At 45.1% G+C, this 21,418-nt stretch overlaps 1 protein-coding gene across 22 annotated transcripts in view; it reads right to left on the bottom strand.

The window, feature by feature from the left end:
• Nucleotides 1-5,357: 5,357 nt before the first annotated feature.
• Nucleotides 5,358-21,418, bottom strand: part of LOC101068615 (muscleblind-like protein 1) — a 42,460-nt gene continuing 26,399 nt past the window's right edge. For 5 of the 22 annotated variants that reach the window (XM_011608331.2, XM_029843349.1, XM_011608330.2 and 2 more), the window contains 10 exons: nt 19,379-19,549; nt 16,444-16,488; nt 16,150-16,362; nt 13,582-13,821; nt 12,338-12,391; nt 11,702-11,852; nt 10,838-10,873; nt 10,185-10,276; nt 9,803-9,876; nt 5,358-9,200 (listed from right to left, as the gene is read on the bottom strand). In XM_011608331.2, coding sequence (XP_011606633.1) covers nt 9,820-9,876; nt 10,185-10,276; nt 10,838-10,873; nt 11,702-11,852; nt 12,338-12,391; nt 13,582-13,821; nt 16,150-16,362; nt 16,444-16,488; nt 19,379-19,549 — 1,059 coding nt within the window. In that variant the 3' untranslated portion in view covers nt 5,358-9,200; nt 9,803-9,819. The remainder of the gene's footprint in view (nt 9,201-9,802; nt 9,877-10,184; nt 10,277-10,837; nt 10,874-11,701; nt 11,853-12,337; nt 12,392-13,581; nt 13,822-16,149; nt 16,363-16,443; nt 16,489-19,378; nt 19,550-21,418) is intronic. The other 17 variants (XM_029843350.1, XM_011608335.2, XM_029843354.1 and 14 more) reach the window with 17 other exon arrangements.

The following is a 21,418-nucleotide window of genomic DNA, read 5'->3' as shown; positions in this document are numbered from 1 at the left end:
TTAAAGAGCGAGGCCGCGTCTCCTTCAAAGTGCAGATTTCTATAAAACGCTGAATTAACCCGCGTTGGCACCGTAAAGGTGACCCGAACCTCCGTCCCCGTCACGGACATTTACAAGCTGCGAGGCGACGCCGTGACAGGGCTGATTATATCCATGTGGGCTCCTGGCCGCCGCGACTCTCCTTCTTCCTTCTCCTCCGCAGATGTTTCAACAGACTGGTTCCCCCTCTCTTCCTCTGTCCTCCGGTGGGGTTTCTGGGACAACAGTGAGGTCTTTCTTCAGGCTTCGTCTACTCATCTCTCGCATTCTGCACAAAGTTAGAGTTGAACTAGATCCTGCCGTCGCTGATCGAGCCTCTGTAATGCACAGTATGCTAATCGCCGCGCCGTCCGTGACCCTGTCTTGTTTTCCCTCTCTCAGGTCTTTGTGTGGCACACACATCGCCAGGGGACATCCTGTCCCCATGTGAATGGCTGGTGTTCATCTCGGGGCACAGCTGTGCCCTCACTATCCTCTTTGTTTGACCCTCTGTCTGCTCACTATTTCGCCGCCCAGCTCCTCTTTTTAGCCAACTGCTAATGCCGCTTCTCATATTTGCTCCTGATTTTTTGGTGTCCAACTACAAATAAAGTCTTAACTGGATTGTGGCTGATGCTAAACGGCACGACGTGGAGTGTTTTCATGTCTAATTCGACCAGAGGTGTTACGAGCGGTTGTGTTAGGACCCGAAAGCAGGCAGGACACAGTGGCGTATCGTCTTCCGTGAAGCTTTATTTCTGTTCACACAAAATCGCGCAACTCCGTTCTTCACCCAAACAGAAAAAGAAAGCTTACAACAAAAATTCCGAGCGGAGTCAAAAGCAGACCACGATGGATATAGATAAACGAACAGTCCGAGGAACGGGTCCAAAAGTAATCCACGAAGGGAAAAGTTTTACATTCGTCCAAGTGAGTGTAGCTGGGGTCTTCCGAAACAGACAAGACATGCCAACGCTGGCCACCCGTGAGAACAGTCCATAAATAGGTGGCTTGATTGCCGATAGTCTGCAGGTGCACCAGTCCCCGGCACCACCTGTGACTGAGGCATGGCTCCACCACGCCCCCCGCAGGACAAACCCTGCAAAAGAGTTCCCAGAAACTGGGAACCTGACAAGAGGGAGGAAATCCAAACTGCGGCAGGAAAGCAGGTGAAGGAGAGAACCTTCCAAAAGGCTTTGAGCCTAGATTCACACTCAGAAACCTGCTGGTTATGATGGCCCACCTGTCGTGGAGCAACGGTGGCTAAAGGAAGGAAATGAAATCGAGTAGAAGCATCCTCACTTATTTCCGGTCCAGATCTTTGCTGTGGATGTAATTACAAGCGTTTTTTCGATACACCAGTCTGGGCCGGGCTCCAACGGGAAAATTTGGCTCTTTTTCTGGCAATAAATCAACAAAATATTACAGGCTGGACCTTTAAGAAAACAGCGTTGCGATTTTTCCGTCTAAAAATAGCCACTGAGGGTAACCGACAGACGGTGACTCTAAAAGGTCGAGACGGGAATAAATGTCTTTAATCCTGTCTAAATATCCAGAGGAAGATGTTTTATTTAAAGGAAAAATTTGAACAAAAACTAAAGTTTGTGTTGCAGACTGTTTGTTGAGTTACTATAGAAACACAGAGAAACACTCACCCTTTGTATATAAATAACTGTGAACCAAACGCATCGTTCAGATGCTCCCAAACGCTGCGACAGCCTGTGTAAATGTGTGTAAATGTGTGATATTCTAGTCCGAAAATACCAGCAAACTGCCGGAGCTGTAACAAGACTCCAGCCGAGTCGCGGGACTGTTTACCGGCAACGCGTCTCCTCTGAATTCCGCCATGAACTTCTATCAGCTGGTCGATGCCCGCTCATCTTCCAGGAGCGGACGTGATTCGATTAACCTGCCGCTGATTCTACTTTTGAGTGAGGAAAACACTCCCTCACAACAAACATGCGCGCACGCTCATGCCGACGCTGCACCGCCGAGCAGACTGGATGCGTCAGCTCTGCTTCCTGTAGCACTCTCTGAAATTTGGGATTTGACTCAGCAGATAGAGGAGAGGGAGCAACACTTCAGTGGGAGGAAGAGGAGGCAGAAGAAGAAGAAGATGCTGTTTTCATGCCTGTGACACCCGCAGCTCCTCAGCCACATTAAGGTTCCCCTGAAAGATATTTAACCATCTCCACATGACAACTTCTGGATCTGTGAAGCAGCTGTGTCAGGCGAGGCCGTTAGCGGTTAGCATAGCGATGAGGTGTGGAAGTTCGTTTCAGAGGGACACGAGCTTGTGTAGCTTAATGAAGTTCTGTCAAATTCAACACATTAATTAGATGCAGTCATTTGCACGATTCATTTAATTGAAAAGGGGCTCCCATGAGCAGCACGTACACCTTCCACTCACTGACTGGAGTGGTGCTCTGAGGCTAGCAAAACTCTTTGTATCAAGACGGACCGCTCTAAGCAACATGTCTGCCCTGTTTTTTGAGACATATTCGTTCATAATACTCGTCCAAATGAAAGAAACTGTCTTAAGTAGTGATTGCCCCGCTACCACACACTCCTACTTGCTCTATAGCCACTACACCCCCATGCGGCGCATCGAGGGGATTAATTTCTCCCGTTTGAAGAAGACTAGATCCATGCATCAACCCTGGACATTTGACACATGTCTGAGCCTCTGAAATGAACTCTTGGACTACAAGATTATTACAAGTAGCATAATTAGCATCCATAGTTGATCTTTAGTGGTCGGCTGTGAGCTCAGTCTCAGTGGTATCACATTACCACCGGTTTTATATCGGCTCATTATGTTAGCTCACCCGGTGGACACTTGGGGACTGGAGAGATTTGTGGAACAGAGTGCAAAGAGGAGGAAAGGGCTTTTCACTCCCCCCCTGCTTTAGTTTTCATCAGTTCTTCCCTGACCAGATGGACATGCTGTCCATAATGGGTTCAGTCCAAAATAGAGGATAATAGAAAGCCACTGACTCACCACATCCTTATATTGAAAGATCAATAATCTCAAAATGTGTGTAAATGCACGGTTAGAATTATGGCTGTTAACATTTACGGGGTATTAATGGGCACTAAAATGCTTTGTTACCCTCATAAAAAAAACAACTCTGGTTCGTGGGCCTTTTTACTCACACATTGCTCAGCTAATCACCTAATCGATAGTTTACCATGTTGGGGGAGGGGGGGGGGCAACGGTTAACTGACATTCATGACATGTTGTTCATGCTAATTCATACATACATACATACATCAGAGTTCATGAGGCAGGCAGCAGAAGTTGCCATTAATGGATCGGCACTGCTTCATTAAGTCTCCGCACGCTACCGTCTGCCTCTGTGGCCCATGAACAGAGAGCTGGGGGGGGCGGAGGTTGGAGGATAGGAGGGACAACGGCTTAGGGGGAATGAGATACAGAAGCAGATACAGTGAGGGGGAACGAAGACGGGCAAAGATTAGGGAAGAAAGTAATGAGAGTGAACTTTGGAGTCTTGCACAATTTCCTCTGATTCATTCATGCTTTCCCAGCACATCGGGTCGGAACTGGTGAGTAACATCCTAATAAGAGGAGTGTAACAACCGCATCTCCAGCAGAGTGTGTATTCAAGGTCTGAAGTGGATGGATGGATAGATGGATGGATGGGTGGATGGGTGGATGGGTGGATGGATGGATGGATGGATGGATGGATGAAATGTGCTGAGAGGGCTGACTTGTATAAAGATGGTTCCCTCTGGTGGCTGATTCCTGTATCACATAAAAGGGCCCGGAAATCACTCTAAATGTGAGGACTGGTGCATGTGCACGTGAGCGTGCACGCCTTCTGTCTGTTTCAGCCTTTTCCGCTGCACTGTGGGGCCCTCATGATGAGTCACCATGGGATCTGTCAGGCCCCAGGGAACCTTCGAACTTTCTCGCTACTGAAGCACACGTGCAACAAAGCTCAATTCACAAAACTTCCCTTAAAAATGTTATTTGAAAACTTGTCTAAACGATAGAAGGTTCTATGATGACTTTCTGTTGGCTAAAAGCTGCTCATTTGTTTAGTATTATGGCTAATTTGTCTTTGGATCAGCTCATTGGCGACAGTGTCTTTTATTTTTATTTTAAAAGCGCGTTTACTCCATCGACGCTCGTTCGTCTGACTGGTGTTAGCTCGCGAGGGAAGTAAAACCGACATTTCATCATCAGCTAAGCGTTTTTAGAAAGTTGAACCCTAATGTTTGATGCACCTGAAATAATCATTTTAAACTGTGCACAGAACTGTCCAGATGTTTGGGATTATTCTGTCTAATTTCATCAGATGTGAGCAGCTGCTGAGGCGAAAGAAAGTTTTTAACTACAATTTCGGGAAATATCAACGTAGACTCAGAGCGTTGTGTACTTAATGTGTCAAATCCAAGCCAATAACTCGCCATTTTAGTCCTGGGTGTGTGCAATGAGACAGTGAAAAGGTGTTTTTATAATCAAACAGCTACTCAGAGCTTCACAGCGGTGGACTTACCGTATTTTCGCGACCATAAGGCACACCGTATTAAAAGGCACAGTCTTAGTTATGGGTGCTATTTCTGTATTTAACACATACATAAGGTGCACCGGATTATAGGGCGCAAGCATGGTAAAACATACCGGTACACTAGCTTAAAACATGCATGCTAGCGTGTATTTAGCAATGTACTCACGTTATTTTTTGATCGGTTTTCCATCGAACACACCAGTTTCCCTCTCATCGTTGTCAGAATCAGTCTCACACATAAGGTGCACCTAATTTTAAGGCGCCCGTCCATTTTTGAGAAAATGTAAATGCGCCTTGTGGTCGCGAAAATACGGTATTTAAACATTCGCAGTGAGATATTCAATTTTTGGAATACTGGAAACCCGAGCAATAATATTCAAGGCTCCACAAACAGTCCCAGGAACTTTTATTACCGCAGGAATATATTCACCTGGGGTTAAATAGTCTGTGTTTCTATTCACCTCAAAATTCAGAAAGCTTGTTTCAATACTAACAGAATTAGCTCACTGCTCAGATAAACTGTATGTCAGTATAGTTTATATATGAACCCCAGGTTCTAACAAGAGTTATCATATTTGCTAAAAATTAGCCTGACAGGTTACGTACGCCTGGCTTTTAAAAAAAAAATTATATTGTTTTTTAAGACTTTGACAACTTATCATTTATGAAAAACCTGTCTTGCTTCACACCAGAAGTTATTGAATGAAGTCGGCAGAAGCTTCAGACGTAACAGTTCGTGCACCCAAAATCGAGCGATATGCAGATGATGCAGTGTTTTATTTTTGAAATGACATTCTTCAGCACTTTCTTCGATTTGCTCAGAATTTTTTTTTATTTCATTTTTTCTTTAAACTTCATAACAGCAAGAATCAAATATAGCATCACGGGCCCCATGAAAAATGCATCACATTTGATTCACCCACCAAAGTCGGCACAGCAGATATATAGCTACATTCACAATTGCTCCAAACTGCCACGTGGCACCACCGACCACCTCTCCTCCTCCCGACGCTCTTCCTTCCAATGAGATTATATTTTTATGGCTTTAGATTATCTGTGACGGCTTTTTCTCCACAGAGGCTGTTTGGAGGTGGCGAGCGGCGCGCTAACGCGACCCACCCTTTCATGGGGCCCGGGGCAATAAAAACAAGCAGAAACAAACCGCGGCGGTTGACAGAATACATCATATTTAGCACTACAAGCCAAGAAAACATTAAAAGAAGCAAAAACAACAACAAAAGGATAATTTGAAAAAAACTGAAAGTTGTACATCGTTTAAGCATGCGTGCTCGTAGGAGATGAGAGATGACAAAGATGATCAGGACCACGTTTCAAAGTGCTGACCTGATGATGTTCCGATCGGAAGGTTTATTTTATTTCTTTTTTTACTGAACTACATTCCTGTTTGGTCAGTTTCATCTACTAGAAGCACAGCTTACATCAACATAAAGAACATACTGCTAGCTATGGTGTTGTGTTGCATGTATTTTAACTCTCCAAGTGGTGAAACTTTAGTGAGTATATTTTTAGGATTCTTTTTTTTTTTTCTTTAAATAAACCACTATTCTATTTTGTATTTTTCTATATATTTAATTCCATTACATTGATAGAATATTGTATACTGTAAATACATCTTCCTGTGTAACATGTTTTCTTCATTATTACTGTCGTGATTTTTTTTCTTCTTCTTCTAAATGTATAAGTGTTTCCTTTAACATGCATTCTTTCTGGAGTAAAGAGACAGGATGTGTTGTGATTGGTTAGGGCCTGGGAGGGCGTGGCCATGACACACAGACCTGTCGGTGAGGCAGGTTAGGGGGGACCAGACGAACCCAATCAGGCCCTTACACTGGAGGGCCCCGTGGACGCCTCCTCCGGAAGGTAACCTGGCAAACTACAAGCTGCTGACGAAAAAGAAGAGCAACACTTGACCTTTTCTGAAAGGAACCAGAGAGTGAGAACTCAGTGACCTTTTGATGCGAGCGAGCTTTTTTTTTGTTGTTTTTGTTTTTTTAGTTCAGCCTTTTGGTAAGATTGGTTTTTGTTATCCTAGCAAAATTCCTCGTCATTATAGACATTAGATGTGTTCTTTTTTATTCAAAATAAGATCTCAATATACACGATTCTCTCTTTTTTGACTATGTACAGAAGTGCAAAAAAGTCAACCTTTGTCACCTTCGTCGCCTCGAGATTTCCCCGCCGTCTTAGATCAGGAGCTGGCTGAGCGAGGGTGCTCACCTGGCCCGTGCTCAGTAGAGCCCCCCCGAAAAAACAGTGATAAAATATGCAGCTTGCTTTCGAACATGGCCCAATTTCCAGGGAGAGTACAAATATTAAAACAATATCTACTATTTGAAATGGATACAATAGAAAATAACATATTTACTCTAAACATCTAAGAATTATATTTTTAGAACTTTTTTTCCTCTTGTATGACTACTTACAAACCTTACAGTCATTAAAATATTACTCAGTTGTTGGCGACGGTTGCCACAGAGGCACCTCAGCCTCTCTGTTCTATTATTTCTCACTGTCATAGAAAACATCTTTGTTCAAAGAACACAAAAACTCCAGAAATGAACAATGTGCATACAGTTCAACAATATGCATAATGTAGAAAATATTTAGTCCACAATCATAATTGTACTAAAACTAACATTACATGGAATTTCAGGAGACTGTGCATGAGGAAAGGCGCAACAAAAACCCCAACACACTTTTACTTTATATTCATTGTAGGAAAGATAAATATATCGATCAAACCTTAAAATAGAGGTCAAAACACTCGGCGCTTAAAGAAAAAAGATGACAACGCTGAAATAAATGGCAATTCCGTAGTGTGTGTGTGTGTGTGTGTGTGTGTGTGTGTGTGCGTGCGTGCGTGCGTGCGTGCGTGCGTGTGTGTGGACTCTTTTCCACCACTGCCTTCTGATCTCAACTGATTTTTTTGGGGTTTTCTTGTAAGTGAGAGTACCAGGAAGTGTTTTAGTACCAAAAATATCAAGCCGAAAATTGTGACGTCAAGTGACCACAGGCCAGTGATTGGCCAGGGGGGGGCGCCACTGTGACTCCCTCACAGGTGTATATTATTTCTATGAGCGATTGGCCAGGGGGGGGGCGCCACTGTGACTCCCTCACAGGTGTATATTATTTCGATGAGCGAGGTCGCTATGGAGACAAAGAGGCTAAAATTTATTGCAAAACAACTGAAACCAAGTAGATGGCAGGGTGTGTAATGGAAAAGCGCCCATTTTGTGTGTGTGTGTGTGTGTGTGTGTGTGAGAGAGAGAGAGAGAGAGAGAGAATATGGCGTGAGTTAGGCAACTGGATGGTTCAGGATAGCATGTTGCATTGTGCTAACTCGATGGTACATTCTAAGGCTTTGGATGAGCAGTACAATCGTTGAAAGTCTCAACACTTTCCCTGTATTATCCACCAATTAAAGATGCCTGAAGAACACCCAGTACACACACAAAAACAAGTTCAAAAGACGTCATCTTTATGCCTGATCTTCATCAACTTCATCAAAAAATTAAAAATGACTTGTCTTATTTTACCTAGTAACACTGACCACCCAAAAAAAGACTTTGGCTGACCCTCTGAAAACATTCTCTGGCAGAAATATTCAACAAATAATCTTAAATATGTCAAATCTATATATACACGACACCACCTGGGACAATCTGCCCTCACATTACACATCAAAAGAAAGAGAAATAACACAACTGTCGACAGTTGCACCATCAAGATTGACTTTTGTCTCACAGCAGTTCGGATATCGACCCATCTTTCTTCTTCTTTTTTAAAATGATTCCCTACAGTTCTGTTTTTCTCCTCTATCAGGGGAGTCGGGTCTGTCACAGTAACCCAGACCCCCCACAGTCACACCACCTTTAGAGTCAGTAAATGACTTGAGGACTCGGTTTCCTGTCTGTAAAACGACGCAGACGTTAAAAGCATAGGATTGCGCGTGATGTCGGGGGCGTGAGAGGAACCATTGGGATTAAAGGGAGCTGAATCTTGGTAATGCTGCTCGCCGTGCGTGGAGACGTGCGTCACGTGACGCCTGCCATGTTTAAGACATGTGCTTAAGAGACTGAGGAGTAGGCTGCAAAGGTTTGAACGATGCCTAAGACCACAGTCCGGCCCTAGCTTTGCTTGGAGTGCACTCGGGTCATTTACCCTACGGCTGGTTTATAAAAATGAAAATTATCGTTAAAAAATAATAACACTTGAAATACAAGGTGCACCTCTGTGTAAACAAATGAACACATTTAAGTTAAAGACCAACGAACGCAAAAAATCATGGCATGATTTTTGGTCATGTGACGTAACAATCCGTCCCGTTTTTGCCGATCTCGCCGCACTCCAACCTCACGTTAACATTCAGAGTGTGTCCGGTGAAACGAGGTACGCTGTCGGTATCCAGCGTAAGGCAGTCTTTGATGATTCTCTTTTTTGTCGTTTTATGTGTAATCTTAACAGTATATGTGCATGAAATCAAAAACAAACCTACAAAAACAGAGCTGTCCTACGTTAACATGCAGATTTATTCCAAACAAGTTTGAGATTCTTTTTTTTCTTCTTTTCTTCTTTCACTTGTGATGTTACAGGCATGAAAGGTAATGTTTAATGTTGGATGTCACTCTGCAGAAGAGAGGAAACAAAGCAATCAGGTGTGGATCAGGTTACAATTCCAATAACTGTGAAGTGCAGTTTATTACAAGAAACGAGGGGAAAATACAGAGAACCTATTAAAAAAAATGCTCTCTGAGCCTATCAACACATTCTCTCATGAGTTTATGGTTTCCGGTTTCCATTAGCATGTTGTTATGCACAAATCTAAATTACTACCTTAAAAAAGGGGTCACAGAAATGCCAAAAGTTGCCCCTCCTAACTCTATGAGAGAAGATACTGGGTTCAAATCCCATAGAGCTTTTCTGTGTGGAGTTTGCAGGCGCTTACACCAGGCAACCGTACCCTCCCTGAACTGAACTGATGTCTTTGTTGAGCCGTTGAATAACCGCTTCAACAAAACCACAGATTTAACAAAAAAAAAAAACATTCATTAAACTCAGCATTTTAAGTCAGATTCTTTGGGCATGGAGAGTTGTGATGAATCTATGAACAGTCACACAGAGGAGCTTACTGAGGTTGACCACCAGGGGGCAGATTAAAAACGTCACACCAACCATTTTCTTATGTTTTCACTGGTTCTGAGCAGTTTCACAACAGGAGCAACACGTACCGTTTATAGAGAGACTCCTACATCTGCGTAACATATTTGTGACTAGTCAGGTGGTCTGCAGATATAACTGGAATCTGTGTGAAAGGGGGGGGGGGGGGGGGGGCAGCAAGACAAGCAGTCAGTGGAATGGACAGAAGTTAAAAAAGGAAAGACAGACAGATCGGTCGAGCTGAGGACAAACAGCCACATAATAATTTCCTGAATAAACAGATGCTGTGAGAAGCTGGCAAAGATCAGGGATGAGTCCTCATGCAGGTTTTATAAAGCACATGAGAATCATAAGATGCCAAAAAAACAAGTCAAGGTTGATACCAGAAGCGAAAAGATATTTACTGTAGAGTATAAATAGAGTGAGGAGGGGGGAGGCAGGAGGGAGGCAAACCTGATTGGCTGTTGCAGTTGCAAAGGGAACACTTGTGGCAGATGTTGTGGCTGCAGACACAGTGACTGGAGTAGCACCGTGCATCATGGGTACTTGGAGAAAAACATCACACAAGGAGTCGAATCAGATCCCCCCCTCAAAAAACAAACTTTTTTTTGTTGTTGATGCGTGACTCGTCTCTACAGGATGCAAACAAACACGAGAATCAGATCCATTCTCCAGCGGTCTTGATTCCCCAACAGCTCCAGCAATTAGAATACTGAAGCAGCAACAAATGTGCCCTAGACACGACACAAAAAGGCGTTGGGGGAAATCTTTGGGGTGCCGTTGAGCTAATTGGCAAATGTGAAGAGCAAAGTTTAAGTACGCCTGGTAGCTCACTTTTGCATCCCTTTTAGCTGAAACCTGCAAGCACATCCAGGAATGAGCCCCCGTGTTTACAAAGCATGTGCAAGCGAGACTTGATAATGAGCTATTCTGAGGTTTGGAAGCCTGGAATGGGAGGAACAAGCATCAGGTGACAGTCAGGAACCTCAAAGGTCTGTACCACAATGCTGTGTCGTCAACAAAACAGAGCTAAAATGGATTTGGAAACATTAGGTGGCGAGGAGAATGAAGCTGAATGGTGTCCAGTAAGGAGAGCTTGCACCTACCAACACTTGTTGCAGGAGTCATGCACAATATCGAGCCTGCCCATCATGCATTACGACAGGGAGTGGAGTGAATAGGGAGGAGAAGAGAGCGAGAAACACTCGTTACTGGTGCCATCAAGTCAACAATCTGTGGTGTACAGACAGATTTTCACACAACATTTTCAAAAATGCGCTTTTAATCAGTTTTGTGAGCGCATGTACTGCACAGCATGAGCTCAACGGCAACGCCCTCTGTTGGCGGTGGAACAGCTGTCTGAACGACCCAGTTTGGGAACCCTCCGTGAAGCGCAGTGACCTGACATCGTGGCGGTGCGGGAAAATCTGTGGGCATCTGGGTATCTGAAGCGTTCACGGGAGGGAATCGATACGGGCTATTCTTAGGCACTCAGATTAGATATGTGGGACACAGTGTAAAATGAGAGTACAGAAGGGTGGCGAGATGTGTGTGTGTGTGTGTGTGTGTGTGTGTGTGTGCGTGTGTGTGTTTGAAGACTGTTGCTGTCTGACCCAATAAAATCTCTGTAAATTGCCTCAAGTTCCTCCAAAACCCAAAGACAGAAACTGCTAAACAGTTTTAAAGGGGCTGGATGGACTTTTCCACTGTTGCCGACTGTCTTTTTGCAGTATTGCAATAAAAGCTGAATTAAGATTGATGTCTATACGTACGGCCATATATTTATACCGTCTTAATTCAATATAATAATGACGAAACGGGAGTACACTCATGCTGCGCCCACATGTGCGATTGAGTCCATGCAAGCCGTTCCACCTTGTGGATGACATCACACTGTCACTCAGCCGTTCACTGACAAAGCCAGAACACAAGCACAAACCTGGGCTACTACTGGGACCTTTGCGCCTTACCTGATGGTATGAAGGCAGCCTGCTGCTGGAACTGCATGTTGGCCAGGGCCTGTTGGTACGGGAACATGCCGGCGTTGAATATCGTGGTGGCACCGTTGGCTTTTTCAAGTGCAGGTCTCTTTGGTAAAGGAGGCAATACCGGAGGGAGCCCCTGATGAAGGGGGATGTCGTCGGAATCACGGCAGGGACATAAAAGACAGTCACAGTGACATTCAGAGGAGAGAGAGAGAGAGAGAGAGAGAGAGAGATTCATTAGAAGAGAAAAAAAGAAGTGACCAGGCAGCAGAACAGTGATATTGCACCTGTCAGAGAGCGACAGGACAGCGTAGGCAAAAATGTAGCGAATCTTAATTCAGAACATATATGCGCCTTCAATTTGAGGTAAAGGCAGTTTTAATAAAACACATGGTTGCTAAGACTACGAGCTGTGTTCAAACAGATCTGACAGAACGTCTCAGCATGCATTAATGGAAGAGAGCCAATTGTGCAAAGGCGGTGGTATAGAGCCGTGCACTTTTACACACTCCGCTGGTGAACCTTTATTCTAATATGCATTTAATCTGGATCTAAGGTCTACATATGCAGTTACAACAGGCACAGCTGCATGCAAAGCTAAAAGGTGAAAGGTCATAGTACCAGGTCAAAGGTTGCGTAGAGGGGTCGCTTCTGCGATTTGACAGCCGACTGAGTCTTAATTAGCAGGCAGCGAGCACATGATGGCAATGGGCCAATGGGGTTCAAGCGCATTAACACAAACCAGCAAGCGGAGGTGCATCATGGGGGCAGCAGTGCGGTGTGGGTTGGTGAAGTAAAAGTAATAAAACAAACAAACAAATAATAACAAAAGAAAACAAATCAGTGGAATGCATCATACAACAATAACAAGGCTACCACATGCACATGAGTGACTGTAAGGACGTAAGAGCAACCCAAATATTAGCTACACTTTCTCTAGCTTTACATTCCTTTCAAATCCAAACACTTTGACTTTTGGTGCCACTTTCCGTCTGTTGGGCAAGAAAATTATATTTCACCTGATATTGTCTTCAAATATTAAAACTAATGAAGTGGCAAAACGAGGCGGAGGTGCAGGAGGAGAGCGAGAGGCTCGGTGTCAGCGTGCACCGCCCTGTCGCCGCAGCCTGCAGCCAGTAAAATCCCCAGTGCATGCTGGGCCGGCGCTGGAGGCAGCAAGGACAGTGCAGCTATTCTCTCCCTAAAAGTTCATTTTTATTTTGAAACTCTGCAGCACATTCGCTCTTCTGAAATACATCTTTGAGATTTAGTGAGGAATGTTTCATTTCACCGACTGAATGTGCTACGTTTTCTTTCTTGTGACCCGAGCTGTGTCTGAAATCACCACCTATTCCCTATAAAGTGCACTAACTAGGGTGCATGAAACTTTGTGGTTTGTCCAATTAGGAAGTGAGGATCACTGTATAGGGTACAAATGTTCTTAGTGCATCCCATAATGCATTGTGAAAAATTATGTTCAACTGATGCTCCCAAACAAACGTGACATTATTTGACCCAATGACACCATTTTTGCCCAGCTTATCAGTGAGTGCTTGAGTTCTTCACTAAACCCTGCTCCCTATCTAGTGGGTAGGGAGTAGAGAACAAGTTTGTGATTACACCCACAGCTTCAAAGGATTGTTTTTGTCCAAATACATAATGACTCTAATAGGATGCAGCCTTTATTTTAGCCACATGAACACCTTCCTATTAGAGTTCAGAATTTTTGGAAACAGGTTGAGGGGAGAGTTGATTTGATGATGATTTTGATTTGGGCAATTTTTTTTTAACTCCAATATTGAGGGAAAATGGTGTGGTCTAAATCAGATATTTTTCTCTCTCCTCCTCCTGTTGCAGGCACCTACCATGGCTGCAGCGGCCGCAGCCTGGTTGACCTGGTGCTGGGTTGCTTTGATCTTCACCTGCAGGTGAGCGGGAGGGTGGAAGTATTTGCACTTCTCCCTCGTGCAGCGGCCCTTAATGTAGTCCATACACACAGTGACGGTGTTGTCGTTGGTGTCGATCATCGTGCTGTCCGCAGGGTGGGCGAAGCGGCAGTCGTTCTCCCCGCGTGTGCAGTTGCCCCTCTGGTATTCGCGACACACCTGCAAATGGACATTTTAGGTGCTTTTATGTTCTTTGTCAGTGACATGCAACACTTCATGTATAGATCAGTCTATGAGTTAATTTAAGGTTCAGTAATTGACCGCCATCACAGCCGCGATTACAGGATCATCAATCATGCATCTGTCGTCTATAACTGTATGCTGCAGTTCCTCACACGGACAGAGGGGGGCAGTCTGCGCATGAAAAGTATACACTGCCTGTATACATGAGACTCATGGGAAATATGGAGCTGGCGTTCCTCATGGGGGCCTTGAGGTGACGTAATTACTCACCCCTACTTACCCAACACACACACACACACACACACACACACACACACACACACACGCACACACACACACACACGAGTCTACATATAAGATGAGTCTACATATAAATTATGCTTCCCTGAATGAAATTTTGACACTTTAAGAGCTGGGTAATAACTTAAGATCTCCGGATGAGCGCAGCCACGTCCCTGTGTCTGATTTGGTGTGGGAAGGCTATCCCACTCCTAAATGAACGTGGCATGTTCTATTGATCTATATCGATTCCTTTGACAGTATTGCTTCATGCGCTTATAAAATATTTGTTTTGCACAAAAAAGAAGCCACCAGCGCTGCTCGCTACAAGCTAGCACTGCTCTGACTCCTTTCAGCTCATCATCAATCTGTGTGATTGATGCTTTGGGGAGGGGGGGGTTACTCCCCTCTCTACCTCCTGTTTCTCTAATATACCTGCACTCGTGCACGCCTGCATGCACACCATCATTTTCCTGTGCTGATACTGCCGCCGCAGCTACTGGTCTTTTAAAAAGAGAGGCTCCCTTGTTGTCAGGCAGATGTTGGAGAGGTGGATGAGAGAGGGAGGGCGGGAGAGAAAGGGAGAGAGCTAAAGGAAAATGTACAAGTGTCGATGCACGAAGTATAAAAATGAAAGAACAAAGAGATCGGGATCAAGGAGTCGGAGCGAGGAAAATGCCAGCGGTGCTGAGCCTGGCAAATAAATACAAGAAATCATCTTTCCGCTCACATGGAAACTCCCTCTGGGCCATTTACATCTCCATGACTGCAGGTAAGTAACACAGATTTCACCATTTGTGGAAAGGTCAGCGAGACGGCCGCAGAAAACCGACCAAACATCTACCAACCGAGTGTCAGAGCACGGAATTCCAGGCGTGAAAACAGGCGCAAGAGGCGCCAAACTTCCACTTGCTCTTCTTTGCGATATTTTTAACAAACATTTCCTCTGACAAACTCTGAAATCTCCCGGTAAATTCCAACCAAGGGCTGAAAACTGGACCGAGAGCACGTGCTGAAAATTCAGCTGCGCTCGCCCGATGAATATTTCATGTCTTTGCCTGTTTACTGAGCTGTGTTGCAGGATGCCATCGATCCTTCGCCAGATAATCGCTTCAGTCCCGGCCTGAATCACAACCCGCATGTTCCTCTCCGGCGAACGTCTCGCCGACAATTTCCCCAAACCTGCCTATTACATCTAATCGAGGCTTTCTGGGTTTCTGCTGTGTCTCTTCCTCAACTGCAAATTCACTTCAGCAGCATCTGTTTGTGTCCAGCAGAAACCTCTCCGGCTTTAACCCTCTTAATTAGCAACTTTCCGAGTTTGCATTTTAACCTTCGGTGTGCCCCCCCCCCTTCCCCCCGCCTTCCCCCCGCAACAATTATTCTGCTGCAAGAAGTCTTTTCCGGGCGGGGCTGCATAACGGATGACATCGACTTCCTGTCCGGTTAATGATCATCTAAACGGGCGCGGTTGAATGACTGATTGCTGACGTGGCGCGATTGAAGACTTGTCGGAAGATTTATCGTAATTAACAAATTAATCACGACCGCAGCTTGCGACAAACAACGAAAAGTCCCATCTGTCTACGGGAACCATATGAGCGTTTCCACGGAGACAGTCTCATTTACATCTTGGCCTGTGCTCGACTCTGCGTTATTAAACAGTTACCATAATCCAAACATGCTAATTAACGTCTGCAGCTGAAACAGTTGAGACAAGAGGTTCCAACCCACATGTTTAATATTCTAATAAGCTCAGCCCACATTTCAAAGCTCCATCTGGGTGCAAAGTTGGGAAAAATAACAATCTGATGTTAGCTTAATCTCATTTAATCTGTGGCTGATGAAAGAGAAAGGTTAAGTATGCAGAGCTTGTGTCCACACATCTTGAATCCCCATTTCACACACATGGGGGTGAGGTGTCACGCTACCATTTGGGGGTCTCACAAATCAGGGGGGAGTATCAACGGGAGCTTGGGGTCCATTACCAAACAAACCTGGCGAACCGTGAGGTGTGTTTCCTACCTCCAGCCTGTCTGTCCTCATCAGCTTCTGTGCGGCGGCGGCAGCAGCATGAGGTACGGGGACGCTGGGGTTGCTGGTGACCAGTACAGGGGTACTGGGCAAGATGTCCGCGGGCATCAGACCGGGCGACACGGGGCCAAGGTAGGGGTTAAACGCGGCGGCTGCAGCGGCGTTCACGTTGGTGGCGAGGCTGGGCGTGACTGAGAACATGGGCTGCAGGGACAAGGAAAATGACAGAAATTGACAGAGTTTTTCACATTTATCACGTCTGTAGACATAAAGGTGAATTATTACATAACACTGATGTTCGTTAGCCCAATGATGAAGACGGGACAGAGACTGGGGAGACATAAGCAGACAAATAAACAATTACTGACATCAGGAGAAGACCAAAAACTTCACATCGTTCTTTAGCTACAACCTTCATGCGCCAGATCACGCACATCTCGGTTTAATAAGATGGAGGAACATTAAGCTGATTCAGCTGCTGGTCTTGATGGTTGATGGAGTTTGAAAGAGGAGGTAATCACAAAAATAAAAACACTCGTTTTGTGGTTTGGATTCTTTTTTTTTTAACAAAAATTCTGCCCTTGGAGAGCTATTTCTGTGCACCAGGGTGCGGCTCGGTGGACACAAGCCCAGACGCGCCGCGGCGATGCCTGGGAATGAGACGGTGATGGTTGTGCGGGAGATGATCCGATTGGTCGTTCCTTCTGAAGCTGCGGTGCTGCCACCTGTAGTCCAGAGTCAGCACCGCAGGTGACCTATTCGAAATGCAAATAATGCCATTTTAACCCGACTTCCTCATTTCAAATTCCTCATTCTAAAGAAAAAGCAATAAACCTGACAGACAGATATCAATGTGAGATTTATCAGAACAGTATAAACAGCAGCTCTGAATTTATTTTAAGTTTTGATTCATTTATGCTTTAAGATGCTCGATACATACGAAGGCACTTAAACTCCACATGAAACTTAATGAAACCTAATAAAAAATGACTTATTCTGAGCAAAAAGGAAATGATGTCAGCTGCCCTGACTGTGGCTCGCCTTGCGTATGGACTGTGTAGGTCTACTGTATTCTGCTACAGGCGCGCTACATGTTTTCTGCGCACGTTCTCGCTCCATCTCAGCCTGACAGTCGTTTCTCGGGCCTTGCCAGAAAGACACAGTGAGTAATAGAAGAGGAGAGGCCGTCTGCACTGAAACGGCCTCTCCTCTCCGCATGGCTCCGGGATGAATTCACAAAACGGGACTTGCGATCCGTGTGAGGAATTATGATCGTGGCCTACGACGGTAATAAAGCAAGGAAAGCGACATCCTTCTGGTTGGAAATAGATGTGATGTCAGTAGCTAACATAATCAGGTTTCTAAAAAATGCTGATGTCATGCTGCAAAAATTTGGTGACCCTCCTCCCAGCCTGCTTTGGTTTTGTCCTCATTTAGCATTGACGCGTTTCCAAAATATGTCAAGGACTTGCTATGAATCAAACTGCGGCTTTTTCAGCCGTGCACATGTACAAAAACCGGGCCAGAAAAATTCCACTGGATGCCTGTTAGCAATTTTAATTACAGGCTTTATCATATTCATGTGATTTGGTCTTCTTAGAAGTCATAAAATACCCACCCAATGAACAATTTCACCACAAAAAAACATCAAATAAACAGAAAGTGGGTAAAAATCTTGAGATTCTGAACAGCAGCTCTCATAATGGATTTGATGAACACCATAATCAACAAGGCATCAGGTTTAATTGAAAAACATCGATGGCATTTTAATAAGGGGTTAGATTGTTGCCAGTGCCTCTTTTAAGTGTATCGGACCTCCCGCGGGTCTAGCTGTTAGCCACGCTCTGTCTCAAGCTACAAAAAAGGTGCAGACTGGATGGATGTGGAGAGTCTGAGGAAGAGCGGGAGTCTTCAGACATGAGGGAGGGATGAAGGAGGGAAAGGCTGGAGCCTGCTGCCATCCTTTGTTCTAGTCACGCGTCGTCTTTGGTCCAAAGCCGCCTCTCCTCTCTGCTGCCATCCGACCTGTCTTCACTCTGTTTATCTCTTCCTGCCTCTGTCAGTCCTCCCTTTAGCCTTCTGCTGGTGCTTCTGTCACCCCTTCCTCCCTCTCCACTTTCTCTGCCCTCGCAGAAACAGAAAAAGGAAGTTTTCTGCGCTCCCAGGGAGATCTACTGCCTCTGAAGCCCTTTTATGGCTTCCTCAGCTCCTCTCAATGGGCCTTTCACCTCAGCCCCAGATAACGCCGATGAGCCATCGGTTAAATGTGTCTGTGTAAAACTTTTTCTTATATCAGTTGGGGACGGCTTCACACCAACTGCATCCATTAAATATAAAGGAAGGGGAGACGCAACTCCGGGCTCCCTGGAGGGCCCGCGGACTCGCAACCCAGGGATTAACTTGATCCTCAGACACCGACACACAGCATTGCACGCATAATAGAGCTGTGTCCTTCATGTCATGTAGTATTGATGGAAACGCCCCTCAGCAACAACAGTCCAACACCCGTCTGTCGTTCCAGAATAAACCACGGTAATATGAGCAAATACAACAGTCCCACTTCTGTTTCCACAGCGCCTGTTGCAGTGATGTCACCAAATCAAAATATCGCCGTAAATGAAGGAAGGAAGGAAGGAAGGAAGGAAGCAAAGTTATATTAAAAGGTTCCAGTATACATTTCAGAGCTTCATAGATGATCTCATGATTAAATGGTCCCAAATAAATATTAGCATGGGCTAATAAACATAAAAGTCAAGGGAGAGGATTTACTCTTGTAAACAACATCTTTGATGTTCTTACCCTGCATAAATTATTATTGGGCTAATGTTAGTTATGTTATTGTTAAAATAAAATAAAACCCAGCATTCTGAATTTCCCTGAAGCTTTCTGGGTTGAAGAGTTCAGTTATCATGTCTGGGAAAAAAAGCAAACAACAACAAAAAAAAACTCCCTTTCAGTGTGTCTTAACCAGTTTTGCTCTATTTAGAAGGGAGGATTTGAATCAGTTTAAAAATAGCTGAAAGCAGAACTTTGGTTCTTTCTTTTTGCATATGATCTCAGAATCACTTTAGCAAAGTCAGACAAAATCTTCTGATTCTCACACCAGCTTGCTGTAACTAGAGCCCAGCTATGGCCCTTTTTGGTCATGCTCTGAGTGTTAATTGAGTCTGTCACCCACGATTCCGTGGTATTTTTTACAGGCGCTCCAGCATTGACTCACCACCGGCTGCAGCTGCGTGCCAGGTATCATGGCGTTGGCGAGCTGCATCTGCTGGGCCAGCATGGCCATGTTTTTCTGCTGAATTAGGTTGTTCCTGCCATTGATCTCCAGCTGGGTCTTTAGGTGGGGAGGAGGGTGCAGGTACTTGCAATTTTCCCTGGAGCAGCGGCCCTGATGGGAGAGAGCACAGAGGGATGAGCAGGATAAAGACATGCAGGGCGAGGACAGCGTTAGCGCTGTTAGCTGATGCGAAGAAGTAATGAGGCATGACTCCCTCCCGTTCTGCAGGTCGCTAAACTAACACCCCTGACATCTGGACCTGCCAGAGTTTGTCACTGTAAGACGGATCGGTTCCACTCCCGTTTCCTTCTCTGTCACTAACGCTCACATCAAGGAGGGAAAACCGCCTATATTTGCTTTATCACCACAACGAGCAATCAAACAAGCCAAGTGTGTTAATTTTAAACGCTCACAAGGTCAAGATTTGCATTTAGTCCCTAAACAGAGGAGGGCCGAGCTCCTGTTTTTCTGGGGGACTTCTGTAAGAAATAAGAGCATTAAGTGCAGAATCGTGACGTATAAAGTTACACGTTAATAGAAAGAGAGAGGAAATTCGCTAAAACTGACTTTATTGGTGGTCTCAATTGATGATGGATGTTTTACGAGGTTCTGGTGAATCACTATTGATCGCCGCCCAATTTAGACAAATTACAGCATCGATACTTTACATAACAGAGCGAGAGAGTGAGAGAATAGGCTGGAGCATGAATGTCAGATCGATGCTCGATTGGAGACTTCTCTAACAATAAACACACCCATCAGAGAGCTCCGTGGGGGTGTCTGACTGGGAGTTGGGGGTGATTATATTCATCCAGTAGCCTGACGGGAGGAGGAGCGGATGCTATTGATACCGTCATAATGCCCCGTCCAGCGAATGCTTCTCCACCCCTCCCTTCATGTCTCCAGAGCCCCCCCCCATCGGCCGTTATTGTTGTTGCCCAGTCATCCTCCACACAGTCAACTGTTTCCAGAGTACGTGAGCAGCCCCCCCACACACACACCACCACCTCCACGGGGAATTAAAGCCTCACAGTCATGCTCCTGCTTATCTCAGGGAGATTACACGCCGCCCGCTGTGGCCAGCGATGACACCTGCTTTCATGCACACTCGCTCCCACTCCTCCTCTGTCAGTCTCACCGACACCCCCACCCCCTAAACAGCCACCACCACCGTGTGCAGTCTGTTCTTCCTAGCTACAGCGGGGAAGCAGCGTTGGATTGGAGAGAGGCAGAATGTTAAGAGTTCTTGCAGCATTCTCATTGGCCGAGAGCGGCGCTCGTTCCTGGCTTGACGGGCGGCCTTGAGGCCCACATTAACAAACGCTCCGAGTCTGACCAGGGCTGCGCCTATTGATCAGCGCTAATGAGCTAATGTCTTCCGATTTCCCAGGCACACGTAGTCGGCTGCTCCGTGCGTGTTGAATCACATGTATGTTTGTGCTTGAAAAATTAGAGAAACAAGGCTGGTCCTCATAATCAGGTTTTACACGCTGAAAATGTAGACAAAGGTTACACGTCGCTAAAGACTCACATCCTTTTTTAAAAAAAGATAAGGCTGAAACTGACTTAATCTGTGATATGTTGCATCTGCAAGCACATATTTATCTAGATATACATATTTAGACCTTAGCAATGGTGGCATCAATAAAACAATCATACATACCTGAGGCTGGAAAATATACAAATTAGTTATGCTTGATTCTGGCTAATGAGGTTCATTTATTTGTTGTTTGCTGATCTGTTCAGATGGGACAAATATTAAGGCCCTAAATCTCGGCTTTCAACATGTCAGATGTTATCTTGCTGCTGCATCTGATCCTGACACGCACACAGATGCCACGTTGGTACATGAAGGCGTCTGACAACCTGGTGGCAAATACGTGATCTGTTTAAGGCTGCATGAGGAAAGCCTGTCAGATCAGAGGGCGTTTAGATCAATTTACATCACTGCAGATTTGAGTGATCGGGGAAGAAAGTTTT

Source organism: Takifugu rubripes, chromosome 11, assembly GCF_901000725.2.
Source record: "Takifugu rubripes chromosome 11, fTakRub1.2, whole genome shotgun sequence".
Taxonomy (NCBI): domain Eukaryota; kingdom Metazoa; phylum Chordata; class Actinopteri; order Tetraodontiformes; family Tetraodontidae; genus Takifugu; species Takifugu rubripes.
This window is presented reverse-complemented; position numbering and strand designations above follow the sequence as displayed.